General features: G+C 51.4%; 1 protein-coding gene, 1 long non-coding RNA gene and 1 pseudogene across 8 annotated transcripts in view; 2 read left to right on the top strand and 1 right to left on the bottom strand.

The window, feature by feature from the left end:
• The window catches only part of Muc17 (mucin 17, cell surface associated), a 44,617-nt gene extending 35,001 nt beyond the window's left edge, over nucleotides 1–9,616 (top strand). For 5 of the 7 annotated variants that reach the window (XM_087196331.1, XM_087196326.1, XM_087196330.1 and 2 more), the window contains 10 exons: nucleotides 1,656–1,844; nucleotides 1,995–2,122; nucleotides 2,574–2,632; nucleotides 5,143–5,297; nucleotides 5,657–5,728; nucleotides 5,840–5,999; nucleotides 6,655–6,816; nucleotides 6,999–7,096; nucleotides 7,558–7,637; nucleotides 9,128–9,616. In XM_087196331.1, coding sequence (XP_087052457.1) covers nucleotides 1,656–1,844; nucleotides 1,995–2,122; nucleotides 2,574–2,632; nucleotides 5,143–5,297; nucleotides 5,657–5,728; nucleotides 5,840–5,999; nucleotides 6,655–6,816; nucleotides 6,999–7,096; nucleotides 7,558–7,637; nucleotides 9,128–9,169 — 1,145 coding nt within the window. In that variant the 3' untranslated portion in view covers nucleotides 9,170–9,616. The remainder of the gene's footprint in view (nucleotides 1–1,655; nucleotides 1,845–1,994; nucleotides 2,123–2,573; nucleotides 2,633–5,142; nucleotides 5,298–5,656; nucleotides 5,729–5,839; nucleotides 6,000–6,654; nucleotides 6,817–6,998; nucleotides 7,097–7,557; nucleotides 7,638–9,127) is intronic. The other 2 variants (XM_087196327.1, XM_087196325.1) reach the window with 2 other exon arrangements.
• Nucleotides 4,827–4,921, top strand: LOC147822648 (U2 spliceosomal RNA; annotated as a pseudogene).
• A 6,860-nt stretch (nucleotides 9,617–16,476) lies between the features above and the next one.
• LOC110348229 (uncharacterized) overlaps nucleotides 16,477–21,287 on the bottom strand; it is a 36,606-nt gene continuing 31,795 nt past the window's right edge. Inside the window, exons 2-3 of the long non-coding RNA XR_002393268.2 lie at nucleotides 18,286–18,439; nucleotides 16,477–17,312 (exon numbers count right to left, since the gene is read on the bottom strand). This is a non-coding gene — a long non-coding RNA (uncharacterized LOC110348229). The remainder of the gene's footprint in view (nucleotides 17,313–18,285; nucleotides 18,440–21,287) is intronic.

Genomic DNA, 21,287 nt, shown 5'->3' with positions numbered 1-21,287 from the left:
TTAGCTGGTTCCAAGGCAGAAACAGCATGGTAGAAGGACCTGGTGGAGGAGAGCTGCTCACTACATGGGAGTCAGGAAGCAAAGAGAGAAGGGAGGAACCAGGGACAAAAATACAGTCTTCCATGTCACACTCCAGTGACCAATCTCAGCGAGGCTCCAAATCCTAACAACACATTCAGTAATGAACTCATGAATGATTAATCCACTAATGCTATGATCAAGTCACCTTCCCAAATCCCCACCTCTGAACACATGAGGTTTTGGGGGAACATTGACTTAAACCACAACAATGCTGGAATATGGCAAGGGGCCTCTGGCTGCATTACAACATGGCAGATGAGTGGAAAGGAAAATGTACCCATGCAGAAGAGGCATGTGTGCCATCTAGGAAGGAAAAGAGTGGGGAGGGGATGGGGTCATTGAATAGGGTTATAAGACCCTAGAAGGAACGAGTCCACTCCTGTGAGGCCCTATCCATTCTATGAAACCAGCATTACTCATTCATGAAAGTGGGGTTCCCCGTGACCTAATGACCTTTCTTGGCTCCACTTCCTGAAGGTTCTACCACCTCAGCACCATCACACTGGGGCCAGGCTTCTCATATTCAAATCATATCCAAAGTGCAGCAGGTGTCTCACAAAAATGCCAGATGGCTGCGCCACTGCTAGGTCCACAATTGGCATTGGTCACTCCCTGAAGGCAGGTCACTGGTTCCTATTCCCCAGAGGTTGTCCTTCCCTTTAGGCTGTTGAGCAGTAGGTCAACACATCCCAGCAGCTGCTTTTGTAGCTTCTTGTCAGCTATTCTTGGGCACTTAGATTAGGCCTAGACATCCTCAGTAATGCCAGAGGGAGAGAGACAGGGAATGAGCTGATTTAGGATTTATGGGTTTCCCGTGTGCCCAGGACCCTTGGCTTATGTCATCCATGCTTCCTAAATCTCTTGGACCAAAGACCCATAAACAGTGGTTGCTTGATGCGATTGTCATGGCTGTGTCACCTGCTCCCTGAGACCAGAGGGCAGAGGTGTGGCACATCCTTGCAGCATGTACTCCTACCTATGTACCTCCCCAGACAAAACACACCTGGATTCTCATCTACACAGGTACAGCAGTTTTCAACAAAAGCCAAAGAGAATAGAGCATTGCATTTTCCTGGGTGATCAGCATGGTTAATCGAGTTTTCCATAACTACCTGCTGTCTCTGTAAACTCTCTCCACATCTCCCATGCAGGGAGATAAAACAGGAAGCCTAAACAGCCCTCAGAGCAACAAGGTCCAAGGCAGGCTCTTGTGAAGGAGACAGGGAGTGCTCATGTCCATCCTCGGCCTGGGTGCAGTCTCAGCGGGTCAGCTCCCCTGGCTTCTCTCAATCTCCGTCTCCTGTTTCCTCTCCCTTGGGCCTGCTGGTGGCGTTTACCTCGCACAACACCACAGTCCTCTTCACTCACAATTTTGGGCTGAAGTATTGCACGCTGGAGTCCAGGACTGGGTCAAGTCCACCTGGACGTGGACTCTGGCCAGGCCTCTCTCTGCCTCAGTCTTCCTGCCTGGGAAGTGGGGTGACACTCGCCGTCCTGTGCACCCAGGGTGTGGTGAGAACGTGTTTGGGAGCAGGTTTCGGGCTATGACGCGCTGTGCAATGCGTGTGTTCCAGTGAGCTGCCTCAATGGAGGGACGTGGACGGGTGAGGCCTGCGTCTGCCCCAATGGCTTCAAGGGCGATCGTTGTCAGTATGCGGACGCTGTCTGCAACAACGGAGGCTCCTGGGATGGGCTCAAGTGCCAATGTCCCACCCTCTTCTACGGACCAAAATGTGACTTTGTGGTGGACGGCACTGAGATGCGTGAGTGAGGCCCCGGGCCCTGCAGGGGACAGGACAGGAGGCCCAGGTCTCTGCCTTCACTCAGGGCAGGGCCACCGGGGGTGCAGGTTTTCTCGGTAGGGAGCTCAGGGAATGTTAGGTTAGTGAGTGCTGCTGCCCTCTGTCCCTCAGCTCTGCCGAAGATGGCCTCTGCCCTTGTGAACCTGACCATGACAGTGACCAGCAAGGAGTACAGTGATAAGCTACAGGACCGGTCTTCGAAAGAATTCAAGAATTTCAATGCCACATTCACAGAACAGGTAAGCCTGGGAAAGCAAGTCCCCGAGGCCACTGAGTTCCACCCAGGAAGGAGCCTTGAGGGGTTAATAAAGATGCTGGGCATGGTGGTGTATGCCTATAAACCCAGAACTTTGAGAGGCTGAGGCAGGAGGATCACAAATTTGTGTTCCACCTGGGCAATTTAATGGGGCCCTGTCTCAAATATGAATTGAAAAAGGGGGCAGCTCAGTGGTTCAGTCCCCAGTACCACATCCCCCCACACACAGAAGGCAGCTGAGGGCTGTGCTCTTGTTAGATGTGTATGAATATCTCAGTTCCCAGGGGTGGCACCAGGGTAAGGCTGTGCCCAGGGAAGGGACTGTGCCACTGGGAGCTGAGGGTGAGGACAAGGCGGGTTTCTGTCCCCCAGAAAGGCCTACCAGGCCTCAAGGTGGGGCCTGCGGGATGATGCAGTGCCCCCTTGCCTTTCAGATGGATCTGATTTATGCCGGAATCCCTGAGTATGAAGGGGTCAACATCACGAGCCTGAGGTGAGTGTCTGGGGTGGACAGGAAAAGGTCTTTGGAGTGCAAGCAAGAGTCATAATGATAGAGGTCATTATAAGGATGCCACCTGCATTAGCCTTCGGGGGCCGCTGTGATGGACCACAGACTGGGACTTAGGTGACAGAAAGTTACGGCTCCCAGCCATTGCAGCCTGAAAGTCTGAGACCAGGGTGCCAGCAGGGTGGCTCTCCTGAGGCTTCTCTCCTTGGCTCAAATTCTCCATCCTCCTGCTTCGGCCTCCCAGAGTGCTGGGATCACAGGTATGTGCTGCCTCCACATTTCCTCTTTGTGCAACGATACCAGTTGAGTAGGATTAGTGTCCACCCCAACAGCCTCGTGTTGAAGGCTTCGTCTCCCAGGACAGTCACATTCTGAGGTTTGGGCATCAACATATGGACTGAGGGCAGGGACCCACAGCTGGGCCACTGACACCCCTCAGCTGTGGCTCCACAGGAATTTCCCATTGAGGGAGGCTGGCAGGGCTGTTCCCCTTGTGCAGATGGAGAAACTAAGGGCTCAGTTATGGAGTGGTACAGCCGAGGTTCAAGCAGAAACCCTGTTCTGCTGCGGACAGAAGGACAACCTAGAAAACTTGGCTGCTTCGGCATGAGGGAGGGACACCCCATCAGCCCCCAGAGACGAAGGCAGATGATGCGGCATGAGGAAGGAGACTTCCACGCCCTCCCCGACCTGCATTCACTTCCGCCCCCTGCCTGGGATTCTGCCCCCACTGCAGCTTCATGAGATCCTTTGAGTGGTGCTGGCTGACGAGGCCGGCATGGCCCCCAGCTGCCCCTTGGTCATGAGGAAAAGATCCCTTCTCCAGGGTTGTCAGACTCACAGTTAAGGAATTTACAGCTGACAGAAAACAGAAGAAAAGGCACAAAAACCAGTGAGCCCACCTGCCTGCATCTCCCCACCCTCCACTCCCAGCCTTCCAGGGACAGAGGGGTCCTTCTGGGCCCTCCCAGGCTTGCAGACCTGCAGGAGGCCAGGCAGCCTGCAGTTCTTCTGTCTGAGAACAGCGGCTTCCTTTCTGACCCAGACTCTTCCATCCAGGCCTGTCCTCCCCTGACCCCCGAAGGCCTCCCTCGTTTCCTGGGTGGAGGGGAGGCACTCATAGGGCTGGGCCTAGTCCTTCTCTGTCTGTCCCTCTGTCTCTCAGGAAAGGTAAGGAGTGGGCTCTCCAGGCACAGAGCCAGTGGCTTTACTGGCGTTCCTGCTCTCAGCAGGCTTTGAGGTGGCATTCCTGGCTGACCTTGAACCAGGTCCTCTCTGATCCCCACATGAACCCCGCAGCTGTCGGGCTCACGATAGTCTGTGGGGGTATCTACCCCACACCCTCAGGCCAGATGCAGGAAGGGCCGGGCTCTGAGGGCTCCACACCTTGGCTGGGTATGGTGGTGCATGCCTGTAATCCCAGCACTCTGGGAGGCCGAGGCAGAAGTTGGAACCTAGCCTGGGCAATTTAGCAACTTACCAAGACCTTGTCTCTAAATAAAAAATAAAAGGGGGCTGGGGATGTAGCTCAGTGCAAAGGCCCTGCGTTCACTCTCCAGGACTGCTTTAAAAGAAAAATAAAAAGGAAAGGAAAGTGATTTTTTGCCCAGTGGTGGCTCCAGGGAGGTCTGGGAGTGGGAACGGAGGAGAGAATCAGCCACCTGCACAACATGGGGACCAGCTGGAACCTTGGGCTCCAGCTCCTCAGCCGACAGGTGAAGCTGAGGCCCATGAGGCTCAGTGACTGCTGACATCACACTCTCTTCAGGGCCAGTGCCAGGACATCACCCGAAGTCCCAGCCCACTGCTTCTCTGGATAGGACAGCTGTATGTCCAGTCGGTCCCCCGTGTCTGTGGTTCCACATCTGTGGGGTCAACAAAGTGTAGACTGAAAATATTCTGGGGGGAAAAAGTGTGTCTGTACTGAACATATACAGACTTTCCCTTGTCATTAGTCCCTGCAGTATGGTATAACAGCTATTCACACAGCATCTGCATTGTATTAAGTGTTGTAAGGAATGTAGAGATGATTTATAGTATATGAGTGAAAGCCAGGTGTTGTGGCACACACCTGTAGTCCCAGTGACTTAGGAGGCTGAGACAGGAGGATTCCTCGAGCCCAGGAGTTTGAAGCCAGCCTGGGCAACACAGTGAGACTCCATTTAGATAGACAGATAGAATCACTTCTCGGCCTTTTGGCTAAGATCAAGTGTAGCTAGCTAGCTAGCTAGCTAGCTAGATTGCTATGGCACTCCCATGATCCAATCACTTCCCAAAGGGCCTGCCTGTAGACACCCAAGTCTTCTGAGGGTCATGGAAGATCTAAACCATAGCACAAGGCTCTGATGTGACCCCCTATCCCGAGGCCTCTCTCCATCTCATTGCTGAGCCTCCCAGGGTGCAGAGGGCACAGAGCCCACCTGGAGAAGGTTTGGGAAGGGTGAGCACCGGGGCTGACAAGGGACGAGACCCAACCATGCTGTTGCTCCCCGCAGGGCTGGCAGCGTAGTGGTGGAGCACAACATCATCCTGAAAACCAGTTACACTCTGGAGTACAAGCAGGTGCTGGAGAAGGCCTCCCAGCAGGTGGAGGAGAAGATCCTGAATGCAACCAAAGTGCAGATAACCAGCAGTAATAATACCTGCTCAGGTAAACCCGTGCTCCTGGGTGGACGCCAGAAACAATTTCATCTTTGTCACCCTGGGGCTCGGGAGGACAGAAAATCAGGGCAAGGTGGCAGGACCTGCAAGAGAAATGGGGGCAGGCCCAGGCTCTGCTGGAAAAGGACTAAGGCACTCACGACGCAGTCAATCTTCTAAACGTAGTGGGTGGTGTGGGGATCTCAACAGAAGACGCAGGGAGCCACAGGACACTTGAAGGGTCACAGTTCTTCAGAGCTGAACAGAGGCTGGCTTCCTGTCCCCCCAGACCCGCACCCTGCTTCCCCGAAAGCCTCAGCCCCTGAGGCTGCCAGGCTTGTCGTAAGGAGCTTCCTGTCTCCTTCACAGCCTACTTACTGTGTTTCAACTCAACTGCCACCGTGGTACAGAATGTCACCATTGTCCAGTATGATCCTGAACGTAGGTGCTGCGTGCAGTGCGGTTCGGGAAGGGCTGGGGAGCTGGGACACCCTGGAGGAACCCAGTGGAGTCCCCAGCTCCTGACCAAGGCTGCTCCTCTCATTTTCACAGAGGAATGCCGGGAAATGGCTGGCACCTATGCTGCCTACTTCACAGTGGAGTACAAGGACCAGCAGCCATACTGCATCACACCCTGCATGCCTGGGTTCAATGCTTCCCTGGACTGCCACTATGGCAAGTGCCAGCTGCAGCCCAGCGGCCCCCGGTGCAAGTGAGTGTCCCACCCTGGCCCCAGCACAGCCCCCACCCCCAGGCTCAGCCAGGTGCTGCCCACAGGCCAAGGTCACAGGTCCCTGAGACTCCTGAATGCATCCAGCCAGCCGCAAGGGAATTGAAGTGAGGCTGGAGGAACCTGCACAGCCCAGCCCAAGGCCAGGTCTGGAGGAGCCCATGGGTGGCTCCAGAGCTACCCTCGCTAGAGTCCTCCTGTGCGGGCGAGGCTGAGGGCATGACAAGATCTGATGGAGCAGAAGGAAGAGCCCAGCCTCAGGGAGCTCCCAGGCCCTCAGGGAGGGGAGGGCCCCATCCCCGGGTGGGAGCCCCATTCCTAGCAGCAATACAGTGAAGGCGGCCACATGACTGCATGGGAAGTGGAGAACCTGCCAAGCCCGCCTCAGAGGGGAGACAGAAAGGCTTTGCCTGCTGAAAGTGAATTAGATGCAGTCACCAGCCGCCCAGCACCAGGGCTGGAAACGGGAGCCACACGGGCAGCGGCCTGAGTCACTATTCTGGGATCATTTCTTGCAGGAGGGGCTTCCGTGCTGGTCCAGGGAGGAAAGAACGGGGCTTAGACACCCGTGGGGCCGGGCCCCGGTCCAAGGCAGGTAGTGACTGTACTCTCCCTGCTTCCTCCTCTCCCTTCTCAGCTGCCTGATCACAGACACTCACTGGTACCAGGGGGAGACCTGCGAGTGGGGCATCCAGAAGAGCCTGGTGTATGGGCTCTCGGGCGCGGGGGCCGCCCTGGTGCTCCTGGTCCTGGTTGTCCTCCTGGTGTTTGCGCTGCACACCAAGAGAGTGGCGGAAAGGTGAGCCGCCCGCCCCACCCCTCTCTCCTGCAGGTCCTCCTCCTCCTCCTCCTCCCTCGGTGGCATCAGTCTCTCCATCCTGGGGTGGATGGTGGGAAGCTGAAAGCAGGGACATAGCTTGTCCCCCACTCCTTGTCCCTGTTCTCTGATCACAACGGGGTCTCTGGTGTTTCTGTAAACAGGCAAAAGTACAGAGTGTCGGAGTTGTACAAGTGGCACGAAGAGGGCAGCAGACCTGCCCCTGGGACCTTCGAGAACACTGGCTTTGAGATCTGTGAAGGTATGGGCAGCCCCCCCAGACTGGGTGGCTCGGGGTATGGGAACTCGCAGAAGAGGAACAGGGAGGGATGGCAGGGTTTAATAGTGGGAAGAGAAGTGTTCTTCCCATCTTCAAAGCATTTGGTGCCAACTAGGCATGGTGGTGCAGGCCTGTAATCTCAGCACTCTGGGAGGCTGAAGCAGGAAGGTCACAAGCATGAGCCCAGCCTGGGCAATTTAGAGACTTAGTGAGACCCTGTCTCAAAATGAAAAATGAACCAGGCTGGAGATGCAGCTCACCTCCTGCTGTGCACCTTGCTTCCTAGCAGACCCATATCGGTCTGTGGCACAGGGGTTGGGGATGCCTGACTTAGGTAGTCTGCCACATTTTCAGTTTCAGATAAAACTGGGTGGACCTTGAGGGAGAGGTAATGGTTCATCTTCCTAACTGTCTTGTCTCGCCCGGGCTTCCTCCTCCTCTAGAACAAGAACATTATGTGCAGCTGGACTCCTTCTACAGTAACTTCAAGCCCTCCCTGAACAACGTGGACCCCAAAATAAAGGTCAGAACAGCCGGAATGGCTTCCCTTCCCCTGAGCCCATATCTCCCTTCTGACCCTGGAGGATCTTCAGGAAAGCAAAGCTGCACTGATGCTCCATGGGTCCGGCCATTGTCCCTGGACCCTGCCAGGAAATTATTATAGCTCCAAGAAGGCTGAGCAAGGTGGAATCTGTCTTCCATAGACCCCTGGGGCTCCAGGCTCTGTGGTCTCTTTCTGCTCTTTAAATATGTCCTTGTCAATTGATCAATTTATTTCCATTTTTAACTACCCATCTAAGTAAAAATAATACTACAATGAATACTTATACACCACATCCAGATAGTGAAGTTTACAACGCCTATTTTCTTTTCACATCTGTCTATTCACATCTGCAAATATTGTGACAGTCGCCCCCTGACCTTTCTGCACATGCAGTGAATTGCCAATAATTCCATAACATCATCCAATATCCAATTTTTATAACTGACCTAAGAACCCCCGCCCCCCAGCAGTGTGGCTTGACTCCAGGCCCTTCGAATTGAGCTACAGCCTCAGCCCTTTTTTGAGACAGGGTCTCACTAATTCACCGAGTTGCACAGGCTGGGCTCCTGTGATTCTCCTGCCTCAGCCTCAAAGTGCTGAGATCACAGGTGTGCACGACACACCCAGCCTAAAGAATCTCTTGTAACTTTTTTTCATATGTGGATACAACAAGTTTCAGTCACTGACTTCTTAGGTCTTGTTTGGTCTCTCCATTTGGAACCAGCTCTGACTTTTAAAAACATACCATATTTTTGGCTAGGTGTGGTAGTGCATACCTGTGATCCCAGCACTGGGGAGACTGAAGCAGGGTTGCCACAAGTTTGAGGCCAGCCTCAACTACATAGTGAGACCCTGTCTCCAAAAACAAATAAAAATATATGGTATTTTTTTTTTGTACTGGGGATCAAACTCAGGACCTTGTGCTTGTGAGGCAGGCAGCAGAACCACTGAGTTAAATCCCTGAACCCTCTGAATTTTTTTTTTTAAATATATGGTATTTTTAAGAGTCTACGATGGAACTGAGAAGTGTCCAGTACTCCAAGTTTGATTATTTCTTTGCGATGTCATTTAACGTGTCCCTAGTTCTCTATAATCTGAGGCTTGATTAGATTTGCCTTAAACATTTTTGCTATGTTGTAGGTAATGCTATTGCACCCCATAATGTCACATGATGACTAAGGCCAAGACTGGTCACTGGGGTAAAGGGTGGCCAGCCTTGATGACCACATTAAGATTTCCACTGACGGAATTTGAGGACAGAAGAAATACCAGTGTGCTTGGCTCCAGACACTGTACTCTCTAGACAGAGCCTTGGGGCAAAAGTGAGACCTCAGGCCGGGATGCCAAAGCCACTCCAGGTTCTAGAACAAGTTCTATGCAGAGCACTTCTCTAGGCCCAAACCTCTTAACCTCGAAAGCCCGGATTCCTCATGGGCCCAGCCCACAACCGGTCCTGTCTCTCTTTTCAGATCCAAATTCAGAGGCCCGAGGTGATAAAGACAGCGATGTGAGAAAACCTCAATCCGGCCACGCTTGGTGGAGCGTTTCCCCGTTGCAAGCTTCCCGCAGGAACTTCATGAGAAAAAGCCCTCTTTTTCAAGGAAGCCCTCTTGATTAAGGAAGAAGAGGACAGAGACAGTACGGAAGCTCCTGTTGCCATGATGTCGAGCGCAGCCCTCCCTTCGGCCTTGTTCAGCACCAAGGACAGCGCCCGGCCCCTGGGTGCCCCGGGACAGCTCAGCTGCTGGCCAGACTACACTGCATTCTGCCAAATGCTCTTCTCAGGACTGTTGCATACCGTGCTCGTGAATAGCATCTATTTAAAAACACACTGCATTTATCTTTGAGTTTCTCAGATTATGAGTATTGTTAAACTTCTTATATTTATGGGTTCTGGTTTGTCATTAATAAATACCCTAATATATATTTATAATAATTAAAAACAAAAGCAACTTTGTTACACTGTGCATGGCTCTCAGACCTTTCTCCAGTCGCCACGCTGTACAGGACCGGGTGGGTGTCTCGCCTGCCGGGTTCTGTCCCCTCCTCTCTTTGGAATGTGGGCCCTGCGGCGCTTGTGCCTGGAGACGATTCAGGGAGTCCGCGGCCCCGGAGGGCTCCATCCCGGCCCTCCCAGCAGCAGCTGCTGCCCCCCCACCCCGGGTGTCCTGAGGCAGGACCTTGCCTGCTCACTCACACCAGGCGGGACTCGCTTCCCCATGAAGCACCGTGCTCTCCAAATTCTCCTTCTGGAATTGGGCTCATATTTCTTTCCATAGCACTAAAGAGACGGGGTCTTGGGTTTTAATTCCGACTTTCTCAGTTTCCCGGCTTCAATTTGGGTGAAATCATGCGACCCTTTGGATCCTGCCAGCCCTTCTGCCAGATAAGGACTAGATTGTTTCTAAAGACCCCCTTCATCGCTGTTATTACTTTCTAGTATACGTGCTGCCGAAGCGAGAACATCGGTGTTATTCTTAACGTTTTGGAGATGGCTTCTTATGATCCAGGCCAGGCCCCTCAGGAGGCGATTTGTACTGCGTGCACCCCCTGGCTTCCAGCCCGCTCTAAAACAGACCCCGGGCTCTGCTGCCCTCTCGTGGCCATGATGAGCATCTGCAGGCACCGGCAGCTTTCTGGCCATTGCTTCCTGACCTCCCAGGAGAAATGTTTCACCTACACTTGGTTCATCCCCACATTTATCGTCAAAATCCTCAGTCCTTAAAATTGGGCTGAATTCGGATGCCTTCACTTCGAGACATGGCTCCTCCGGGCTTGGTCATGGGAGGGAAGATTCTACAGCACGGCAGACCTGTCTGCAGCTGCCCATCTGGAACCCTCAGCCGCTTCCGGCTGTCTCCTCCCATCTGCTCACTGGAGGGTCCGGCTGAGCGTGGAGAAGCAACTTCCCTCTGGAGTTCTGTTTTCTCAGCTGCAAAATCCGAGGGAGCGCTCGCCACAGTGTACAAATGAGGGCAACTGAGGCAAAGACCCTTCCAGTAGCTAACCCAGCATCATGCAGCTAAGTGGGTGTGGAGGTGAGATTGCAAACCAGGGAGTCTGGGAGTCCGGCCCGCGTTCTCGACCATGAGTTGTGTGTCCCCCTGCCGGGTCCCTCCTGGGATTAACTGGGTGAGTGTGTATTCAGAGTGCCTGGGACAAGGCCAGGCGTGTAAAAAGTTCTGAAAAGAAAGGAAGGAAGGAAAAGGGGAAGGAGAGAAGAATGGAGAGAAAAAAGGAAACATCTAAGCAGTGTGATTGAAAAACTATAACAAATATTTAAAATTTTTAAATGTGTTATAAAGACACATTGTCATGAATCACCCTCAGAACTCCCCCCACAAACACGGACTCATCCCATTGTTCCTGCCGCTTTCTGAAGCAGCTCTGCAAGTCCTCTTTACTGAGTGTCTTTAGTTGAGCTGTGCTGGCTGCCTTGATGTCCTGAATCCATTCAAAACATTTTCCTCTCCAGGTCATTTTGACTTTTCGGAAGAGCCAGAAGTCACAAGGGGCCCAATTTGGGGAATAAGGTGGGTGAGGACACAGTGTCATATTTTTATGAGTTGCCTTTCCATTGCATGGTGCTGGGCAGCAGCACTCACTGTATTTTTTATCACACCTCATAAAGACACCCAAGAAAGAGGACACCCAGAACTGCTTCAGAAAGTGGCAGTGATGATGGGATAGGTGTGTTTGAAGCGGGGGTTGGGGTGAGTATTTTGAGGGGGATTCGTGGCACTGACTTCTACTGTAATAATTTTTGGGGGGTACTGGGAATGAACTCGGGACCTTGTGCTTGCGAGGCAGGCGCGGTGCCACTGAGCTAAATCCCCAGCCCTGTAATACATTTTTAAATTTCAACATTCACCATAGGATTTACTCACCTTCTGTGCAGCACCGACCCCCTTCTTCACTAGTCTCTCCCCAGCCTGTGCTCTCCGAGTCTCTTCTTCCCCTTCCTCCAGAAGCACAGCAGAGCCGTGGGCTGGGCTGGGGCAGAGGAAGATCCTGCCCCTCTGCAGAAACAGGGACACAAACACACAGATGCAGAGGCTGCTGGGGTAGACACGCTGAGGCCCACGCTGAGGCTGTCTGGAGGGCGAAAGGCAGAGCAGAAGTTGGGGGCCGCCCGTCCAGCCACCTCTGACTACTGCACCAGGGCTCCCATCACGTCCCGCTGGTGCCAGTGCCGCCGCTGCCAGGCCTGCTGATCTCTGCCTGGCCTCCAACTTGGGCCCAGCCTGTTGCGCCCCCCCGCCCCCCGCGCTCTCCCTGTACCTTGCCCTCCTGCAGGGTCCTTCTTCCCCAGGATCAGAGCGCTAACGCCCCTACCCTTCTGTTAAAGCAGACTCCACACTCCTCAGCATGGTTTTCAAAGTCCTGAACTGGGGCGCCATCTTTCCCTCCATCCCACACCCGCATTGCCGACCGCCCCCCCAGCAGCTCCTTCACCCTCACCTCCCCACATCTTTCCCTCTAGAACCTGACCATCCTTCAACTCCATTCCCACCTCCTCCAGGGAGCCCTCCAGGACAGGCCCCTTTACAATCAACCTGAGGGTGAGGACCCCGCTCCACCCCTCCATCCCCCACAGCACAGATGTCATGAATGCTCCTTAAACTTAATTGAATCAAGACTCAATCCTGGCAGTTTCTGTTTTTCCTCCCACGGCCGGCCGAGCCTCTCTCTGGAAGAGATCAAGCCAAAAGGAGCAGTCAGCAGGGCTTATTTCTCCCTCCCAGGGGGCCTCGGCTTTGAGAATAAACAGCCTCCTGCTCCTCCTCCTCCCCCTGCTCCTTCTCTGGGTCTCTTCAGGTCACCTGCAGTCACTGCAGACCCCGAGGGTGGGGTGTAGGAAATAAGCTATGACCAAGGCCCCTTGCCTACCCTCGGTGTGCAGAGAGGAGGGGTCATTTCCCAAAGCGTCTTGTAAACCTCGGATCTCTTTTGTCAGGTGACAACATGGTCTTTTGGACCACAGAGCGGCTCTCCAACTTAGAACCCAGGAGGCTGCGCTGGGCCTGATCATAGGGTTTTGCAGCTGATGGTGCTGGAGATGACTCTAGATTGTGTTTAATGACACCCCCACCTCGGGCACGCCTGATTCATCCGGGAGGATACAGCAGGTGTGTCGGGGGGAGAGCTGGTGGCTGACAACAGGTGAGGCTCACAGGGCAGCCAGGTAGCAGAGGAAATTTACTGCGTGTTGGAGCCAAGGAGAGTGGAACTGAACTTGGGTGATAATCAGCCTGATTAGCTCGAGCCTCTGTGGACAACGGCGGGGGCAGAATTGGGGAAGCAGGGCTGGAAGCCAGGTCCGCCAGCACCATGGTAGAGGCCCAGGAGCTGGGGCTTGCTGAGGTCAAGAGCAACTGGGACCCAGGAGAGGGCTGCAGCAGAAAACAAGTCAGGGCCCAGTCTTGCGGTGATGGTGGGTCCAGAGCAGGGGCCAGGCTTGAGGCTGGGGGCAGATAAATTTGACACAAGAGCCAGGGGAAGGCTTAGGGCGGAGCTGGCACCCCATGCCACTTCCTGCCTGGCACCCTGCCTGGCCGATAAAGTGCTCAAGATCTGCTCTCAGCAGCCCCCTCTAGGACCCCAGCCACCATCTTAGTGTGGCCACAAGGCCTTGTAGGGCAGCCACAGAAGTCCTGCCACTCTGGCTTCTGAGACACAGCTGCTGCCATGGGTAGACCAGAATCCAGGTATGTTTTTTCTGGGGAGGTACACAGGTAGGGGTACCCTCTGCAAAGACATGCCACACCTCTGGGTAGCATCTCCACACTCCCAAAACTGTCTTAGTCACAGGATGCTGGCAACCATCTGTGTGTCCTCTGCAGATGCCACGCCTGGTGCCAATCAATGCATCCACATGACTGCAGTTCCTCTATCCGAGCACCACCTTGCCGTGTTGTGCCCTGTGAGGGTGACAGGGGTGCAGTCCTTGGGCCACTGAGCAGGGCCTGTCAGCGGCTGGGGGCACTGTCACATAACCCCTGGTATCCAGCCTTGCAAATGCAATCACATCTCGAATATGCCGGGCATGGAAAGGGCCGAAAACACTGCATGATTTCATTTCTTCCTCATGAGGCAGCGTACAGATTGGGAGGGGGTGGCTTCCCTAGGGTACGGTTGCTCTGGGTGTGTTTGACTTCGAAGCCCACTGTGACAAGCAGCGCAAACAGACATGGCATTCTCTGCTCTCTCTCCTGGGTCTTCACCCGGTGACTCACAGTGACAGAGAAGGGCTCCCTGCTGGGGCAGCAGTGTCTCTCCCCCAAAGCACCGGAAGTGAAGCGTGCTCTCTGGGGACTCTCTAGCCCAGGGCTGAGCTAAGCCCTCCCCAGGAGGCTGCTGGCACTGTCGCAAGGGCTGCCTGTGTCACAGAGAACCAGGCTGAGAAGATCCAGCCTGGGATTTGGTCCTGTAAGTCAGCCTGGAGGGCCCCTTCCCTGATCTGATGCTCGAACAGCCAAGGATGTCACTGCTGGGACCTGGGGGCGGCTGAGCCTGGGGTCCTGAGCCGAGTCAGGACGTCCCCACACTCATTCTGTCCAACACTGGCCAGAGCCAGCCTTTACCATATTTCCTAGGGCTGAGGTGACAAAGAGCTACACGCTGAATGGGCGAGGTAACAGAAATGTCTCTCACAGTTCTGGGGGCCAGAGATCCAAGACCAAGGTACGGGCAACGTGAGTTCCTTCTGAGGGCTGTGGGGGAATCCGCTTGGCCCCTTCCAGCTTCCGGTGTTTTGCTGGCCATCACCTGTGTCCCCTGGCTCCCAGGCACATGGTAGCCCCTGCATGTGTGGCTGTCCAAACTTTCCCCTTTCTATAAGGACCCCTTTCCTATTGGAAGAAGGGTCCAGGCCCAGGGATTTAGCTCAGTGGTTCCACTGCCTGCCTTGCAAGTGCAAGGTCCTGAGTTCAATCCCTGGTACCAAAAAAAAAGAAGGGTCCAGCTGGGCACTGTGGGACAGGCCCATAATTCTAATACTCTACCAGGGTGAGGCAAGAGGGCTGCAAGTTTTTAAATCCAGTTAGGGCAACTTTGTGATTTAGCAAGATCCTGTCTCAAAAAAAAAAGTATAGCTAGTAGTCATTACTTTAAATCCAGGTGTGGTGGCACACGCCTGTGATCCCACCACTTGAGAGGCTGAGGCAGGAGGATCTCTGCGAGTTTGAGGCCAGCCTGGGCTACATAGTGAGTACAAGCCAGCCAGATCTACAAAGTGAGACCTTGTCTCAAAAACAAACAAACAAACAAAAATAGTCATTAGTTTAAATTAACTAAAATTAAAATTAAATTTAAATTAGTTTATTAATTATTCTACTTCCTGGTTAAGCTGAAGATAAAGACTTCCTCAAGAGAAAGATAAAAAAGGAGGAACTGAGATATTTTTGCCACTTTTTATTAGCATATGTTTACAATACATAATCAATATATTTATCATGGGAAATTGGTATCTATACAAATTGCATCTTGATCCTTTTTTCTTCCCCTTTGGAAACTGAGATCTCGAAGACCAAAAAAAATCTTTAAGGCAAAAAGCAACATAACAATACAATGGATTGATTGACGTTAATATCTGATACCAGCATTGTGGTAAAAAAAAATTCAGTTTCCTGGAAAAATACAAAATAGAATAATTCTAACTTGTACAATTTATTTATTTATTTATTTAGGTACCGGGGATCGAACTCAGAACCTTGCACTTGTGAGGCAGGCAGCAGAGCCACTGAGCTAAATCCCCGGCCCTAACCATGTACAATTTACAAATAGCTTAAAATATACCCAAAGCATTAACTGGCAGAATTACAAAAAGAAATGGACGCTTTTGAAATATTCACATGGATTAGAGATTTATTTTTTTTTGTTTTTGAGATAGGGTCTCCCTATGCAGCCCAGGTTGGTCTCAAACTTTCTAATCCTCCTGCCTCAGCCTCCCGAGTGCTGGGATTACAAGTGTGCATCACCACATCCAATTGCGACTGAGCAGAAAAACCAATGGCATTGAGAATACCGAGGAACTGAATGAGCCAAGTGTGAGCCGGAGAAGTGTGCGGGAGGACAGCCCTCGATGGGAGCCAGGTCCAGGGAGCCATCTGCTCTGAAATGAGAGCTGGGAAGCGCCGTATAGACAGATGGCTGAGTGCGCTTCTCATGCAGAAGTTTAGTCCCCACTGGAAGGTCACAAGAGGGTGAAACTGGATCCGACATGGGGTTTGGAGGTAGAGCCCTGGGGTGGTCAGGGTCCACGGGGTGGGATGCCTGCAGCTGAATTCTGGAGGCTCCATAGGAAGCGAGAGACAGAAAGATCTATGCCTGTGTTCTCTACTAGCTACAAAGCCTCCACCGGCCGCAGCCCCTCCACCTTGGATCTCCACAACCCAGGGCCCAAATTAAACCCTTTTTCTCTATAGAGTCCCCACCCTCAGCTATTCTGTGACAGTAACAAAGCAGAGGGACACACCGTCTTCCAGAGGGTCCAGCGTCACTCAGGGCAGCAGCACCGGGTGATGGCCCAGCGAGGCAAATGGACGGGGAGCTCTGAACAGGCCCGGATGTCCTGGGCCAGGATGATGGGCGAAGCAGAAGGGCAGCCAGGGAGGAGGAAGGGGACGCCATGCCAAGGAGGAGTGGGCACTCAGGACCGGCCTGCTCTGGGTTTAGTGAGGGAAGGAGAGAGGCAAGACGGGGCGGGGGGGGGCGGGGGGCGGGACAGAAGCCGGGTCCTGGAGCGGCTGGGAGGGCGAGGCCCGCGGCGGGCCAGCCACCGACGCCCGAGGGAAATCCCGTCCCCAGGACTGGGACCTTGTCTTCCTCATGCATTTTTGCAGACATTCAATTTTTTAAAACGTCGCATTGAAACACACTCATTATGAGCACATCCATTAAAATGTGTGGACGGCCGAGCTTTCGTACCTGGAATCCTGGTGGAGCAAGCAGGAAAAGGAGGGTTTCCCAGAAGAGAGGGAGGTGGAGGGTGGGTCGGGGGCTGGCAGCCTGCAGGGACCTCTGACGACTGACAGGAGCACCCGGGCTGACAGAGGGCTCATGGGCTCCTGTCTGGGTACCACCCTTACCTCCCCGCTCTCTCCTGCTGCGGGGCACGCGGGGCCATGGAGTCGTCTTGAAATTTTGTTATTTCTTTGTTTTGAGACAGAGTCTCACTATGTAGTTCAGGCTGGCCTCGAGCTCACAGCGCTCCTCTTGCCTCAGCCTCCTGATTGCTGGGGTTACAGGCCTGCGCCGCCACGCCTGCTGTCCTGGAATCTTTCAGGAGCCACCACAAGCAGGGCTGGGGCGAGGGGCCGTGCAGGAGCCCCGCGCGCGCAGGAGAGCAATTCTGAAATTAGCCGGGAGAACTGGCTAAGGAGGAAGAGACAGGGGAAGCGGCAGTTGCCATGGCAACGTGGCGGTTTGCTAGCTGAAAAGCTGTGAATCCCAGAGGAGGGACAGAAACCAGGACCCTCTGGGGCTTAGAGACGTAGGGAGGTGGTTTCTACGGGTGACGGGGCCATTGACCAGTTCCGGGAGCAGGCCCGGCGCGTTTGCGGGTCGCAGCGCGCCCTCTGGTGGGCAAAGGTGGTAAAAACAGCTCTAGGAGGACCACGGAGTCCTGCGGTCTGCGGACTGAGGCTGCGGAGCCTGTAGCGGAAGAGGAAGAGAAGCCCGTGGGCAGAGGGGAGTGGAAGAGGAGGAGGGGGCGTCGTCCTGAAGAGCAAAGAGTTTTGAGACGAGCGTGATCACAATATCAAATGTCAGCGAGGTCGAGGAGAGTAAAAGGAAAAGTGGTTACTGTGGCCCCGGGACTCTAGGAGGCTGAAGCAGGGGCATCGCAAGTTTGATCCCAGCCTGGGCAACATAAAGACCTAGCAAGATCCTATCTCAAAATTTTTAAAAGGGCTGGGGATGTAGCTCAGTGTAAAGGGCCTGGGTTTTTAATCTAAGAGCTGAATCACCCCTTTGTCCAGCCGTTTGTGATACACCCCGTTGTGTATCCAAGCTGTATACGAGGTATAGTCGAAATACATGGTGAAGGTTTAAATTTTTAAAAAATGTATTGAAGCTGGGCTTGGTGGCCGTAACCCTAGCACTTGGGGGGCTGAGGCAGGAGGATGGCCAGGAGTTTGAGGCTAGCCTGGGCTGGATATCAAGACCCTGTCTCAAAAAAAAAGAAAAGGAAAAAAATGTACTGAAGAAGATACATCACCATGAATCCCCCTCGAAATAATCTCCTGCCCTTCCAGCATGCTTACCCATCATTTTTGCCACTTTCTGCACCAGCTCTGTCTTTATGGGGTGTGATAAAAAATGGAAGGGCCAGGGATTTAGCTCAGTAGTTCCGCTGCCTGCCTCGCAAGCTCAAGGACCCAAGTTCGATCCCCGGTACCAAAAAAAAAGCAAAACAAAAAACAAAAATATGCAGTGCATGCTGCTGCCAAGCACATCTAACAGAAAGGCAGGCTCGTAAAAACATGACTGTGTGTCCTCATTCACCTTATTCACCGGATCTGGCACCATGCTGCTTCTGGCTCTTCCCCAAAGTTCAAATGACTATGAAAGGGAAATGTTTTGAATCAATTCAGGACATCGAGACAGCCAGGACAGCTCAACGTACCACTTAGCAGCCAGCTGGGTTATCAGATCCGCGGTTGCAACACTGCAGTGCTGCATTCAGTGTCCATTGCCCAGGAGCCAGCCCATCAGCTCCCTGCGGGTCACCACAAGCACACTGTAGCATCATCGTGAGAAGGAGGAGGGACACAGAAGACCTTTCGAGAGAGGAAGAGAAAACATCACATAATGTATATTACAGTATATACAGTTATAATTGTTACATTTTTAATTATTGTTAATCTTTTCCTGTGCTAAATTTATAAATTAAATTTTATCATAGATTTGTATGTATAGCAAAAATAGTATACATAGCATTCGGTTTAGTGCTATACTCAGTTTTAGGTGTGGAATTGTAGGGGCTGTGGAATGGGTGATTATTGTAGTTTCAGCTAGGCAGGAGGAAATGTTTTTGAGATCTATTGCATAGCATGGTGACTCAATGAATAATAATATACTGTATAACTGAAAATCACTAAGAGGGTAGATTCAGTCTGCATATACACACAAAGATGAATTTTTATTTGTTTTGAGATAGCCAGCCTTGAACTCATTGTGCAGCCCAGGCTGGCCTCAAACTCTCTGAGATTCTCCTGCCTCAGCCTCCCAAGTGCTGAGATTACAGATATATGCCACCACATCTGGCTACAAAGGTGAATTTTTGAGATGATGGATATGTTCATTCACTTGATTTAATCATCCCATTATGTATCCAGAGATCAAAATATCATGTTGTGCCCTATAAATATAAATAATTATGATTTGTCAGTTAAAATAAATAAAATGGAAAGTGAGAAAAAGATTAAGAGGCATTATCACTTAATAAACTGAGGAACACCTGGCTTGGCGTGAAGCAGATTCTTGTCAGTGAAGCAGATTCTGATCTAAAAGCTAGTCAGTCAATAATCTAGACACTGCCCTGTGGACTGAAGGTCAAAGACACACCTGACGGGTTCCCGCCAGAGACAGGAAGCGACTACTAAAAATAGAACCCGGTCCTGGGCCAGAACTCCTCCACGGAAGAGAAACCAACTCAGGCCGCTGCATCCTGCTTTTCTCTATTCTTTCATTTTCCCTTTCCCCTCCCTCTACTCTCCATGAAAAAACAAAACAAAAGAAAATACAACTGGTGTTTATGCACAAGTCCTGCTTTATTTATTTATTTTATTGTTTTCATCAACATCAAGTGGAGAAGCAGTAGAGAGAAATCCATTCCTATGAAAACATCCCCTGCTGCATCCGGGACATCCCTGTTCATCCTCATCTTTATATACCAACATATTGGCCAAAACAAACAACAGGTATGAAAGGATTCCTGCGGATTGTGTTTGGAGAATTTCAGTATTTTTAAAAATTTGTCATTGTTGGGCTGGGGATTTAGCTCAATGGCTATGGCGCCTGCCTTGCAAGAGGAAGGACCTGAGTTCGATCCCCAGTACCAAAAAAAAAAAGAAAGAAAGAAAAAGTTTTGTCATTGTGAAAGGACAATTTTCAAAACTTTTTTTTTATATAGCTGCTATGAGTAGGGTAATTTTGTGTTTAAGTGGTGATAAACTATTTTAAAAGAAATGGGTCTTTTCTCTGCCAGTCTAGCATCTTGCTGTTCAAATAAATTTCTTATTTAAAATTTTTCTAAAAATCAAGTGCAAAAAAAAGAGACATCCCCAGATAAGCACAAACTGAAGGAATCTGTTGCTGGTAGATCTATCCTGCGAAGAAGACAGGAGGAAAATCCTTCATGTTGCAGATGAAGAAAGCGCGATGGTAGCTTGCAACACAGGAAGGTGTGAAGACTACTGGAAATGATAAATATGGAGGTAACTACGTATCTTGTCTTCTATATCTTTTCTTCACTCAATTTTTTTTTTGAGACAGGGTCTCACTATGTAGTTCAGGCTGGTCTTCAGCTTACTGTAGAGTATCCCAGCGTGGCCTGGAACTCACAGCAGTCCTCCTGCCTCAGCCTCCTGAATGCTGGGATTACAGGCATGTGCCACCACACCTGGCAACTTGTTATTCTTTTTTTCCTTTGGCTTTTTGAGATAAGGTTTCACTATGTAGTTCAAGTTGCCTTGAACTCACTATGTATAGCACCATGATAAGTATGTGCCACCATGTCTGGCTCCTCAATTTCTTTACAAATGACATTATTTAAACCATTATTACAATGCTGTATTGTTTGGGTTTTAACATATACATGTAGCCCAGCATGGTGGCACACGGCTGTGATTCCAACACTTGAGAGGCTGAGGCAGGAGGATTGCTGTGAGTTCGAGGGCAGCCGGGCTACATAGTTAGCTCAAGGCCAGCCTGAACTACAAAGTGAGATCTTGTCTCAAAAAAACAAACAAATAAACAAACAAACATATATGTGTTATATATTTAACAAAAATAGCAAAAGGATAGGGAGGAAATAATGCTCTACTGGAATATCTTTATTGTATTTAAATCAATATTAACCTGAAATCAGTTCTGATAAGTGAAAATGACTAATATAAAATCAATAATCTAAGCTGCCACCTTAAGAAGCCCAAAACAGGCCAGGGATTTAGCTCAGTGGTTCCACTGCCAGCTTTGCAAGCCCAAGGTCCCGATTTCAATCCCTGGTACCAATAAACCAACCAACAAACAAACATAAGAAGCCCAAAACAAGAGCAACTAACACCCAAATCAAGTAGAAAAAAGAAACTTTACAAATCAGAGTGGGGGAGCCAGGGATGTAGCTCAGCAGCACAGCGCCTGCCTGGCAACTGTGAGGTCCTGAGTTCAATCCCCGGTACACACAAAAAAGATAAGAGTCGGACTCATGGAAATAGAAAATAGAAAAGCAATAGAGAAAAATCAACCCAATCCAAGTTGGTTTTTTGAAAAGATCAATTTATAAATATTAATAAAAATCCTAAAATCTTTTCTTGTCTCTTCTCTCGGACTCTCCCCTCCTCTTATCTTCTCTTCTCTTTTTTCCTGGCTCAGGGTCTCAATATTTCAGGCTGGCCTTGAACTTAC

Source organism: Heterocephalus glaber, unplaced genomic scaffold, assembly GCF_053883595.1.
Source record: "Heterocephalus glaber isolate CG9 unplaced genomic scaffold, H.glaber_assembly_v1.0 deba00001610, whole genome shotgun sequence".
NCBI classification, from domain to species: domain Eukaryota; kingdom Metazoa; phylum Chordata; class Mammalia; order Rodentia; family Bathyergidae; genus Heterocephalus; species Heterocephalus glaber.
The sequence above is the reverse complement of the archived record's forward strand: the minus strand, read 5'-3'. Positions and strand labels throughout refer to the sequence as shown.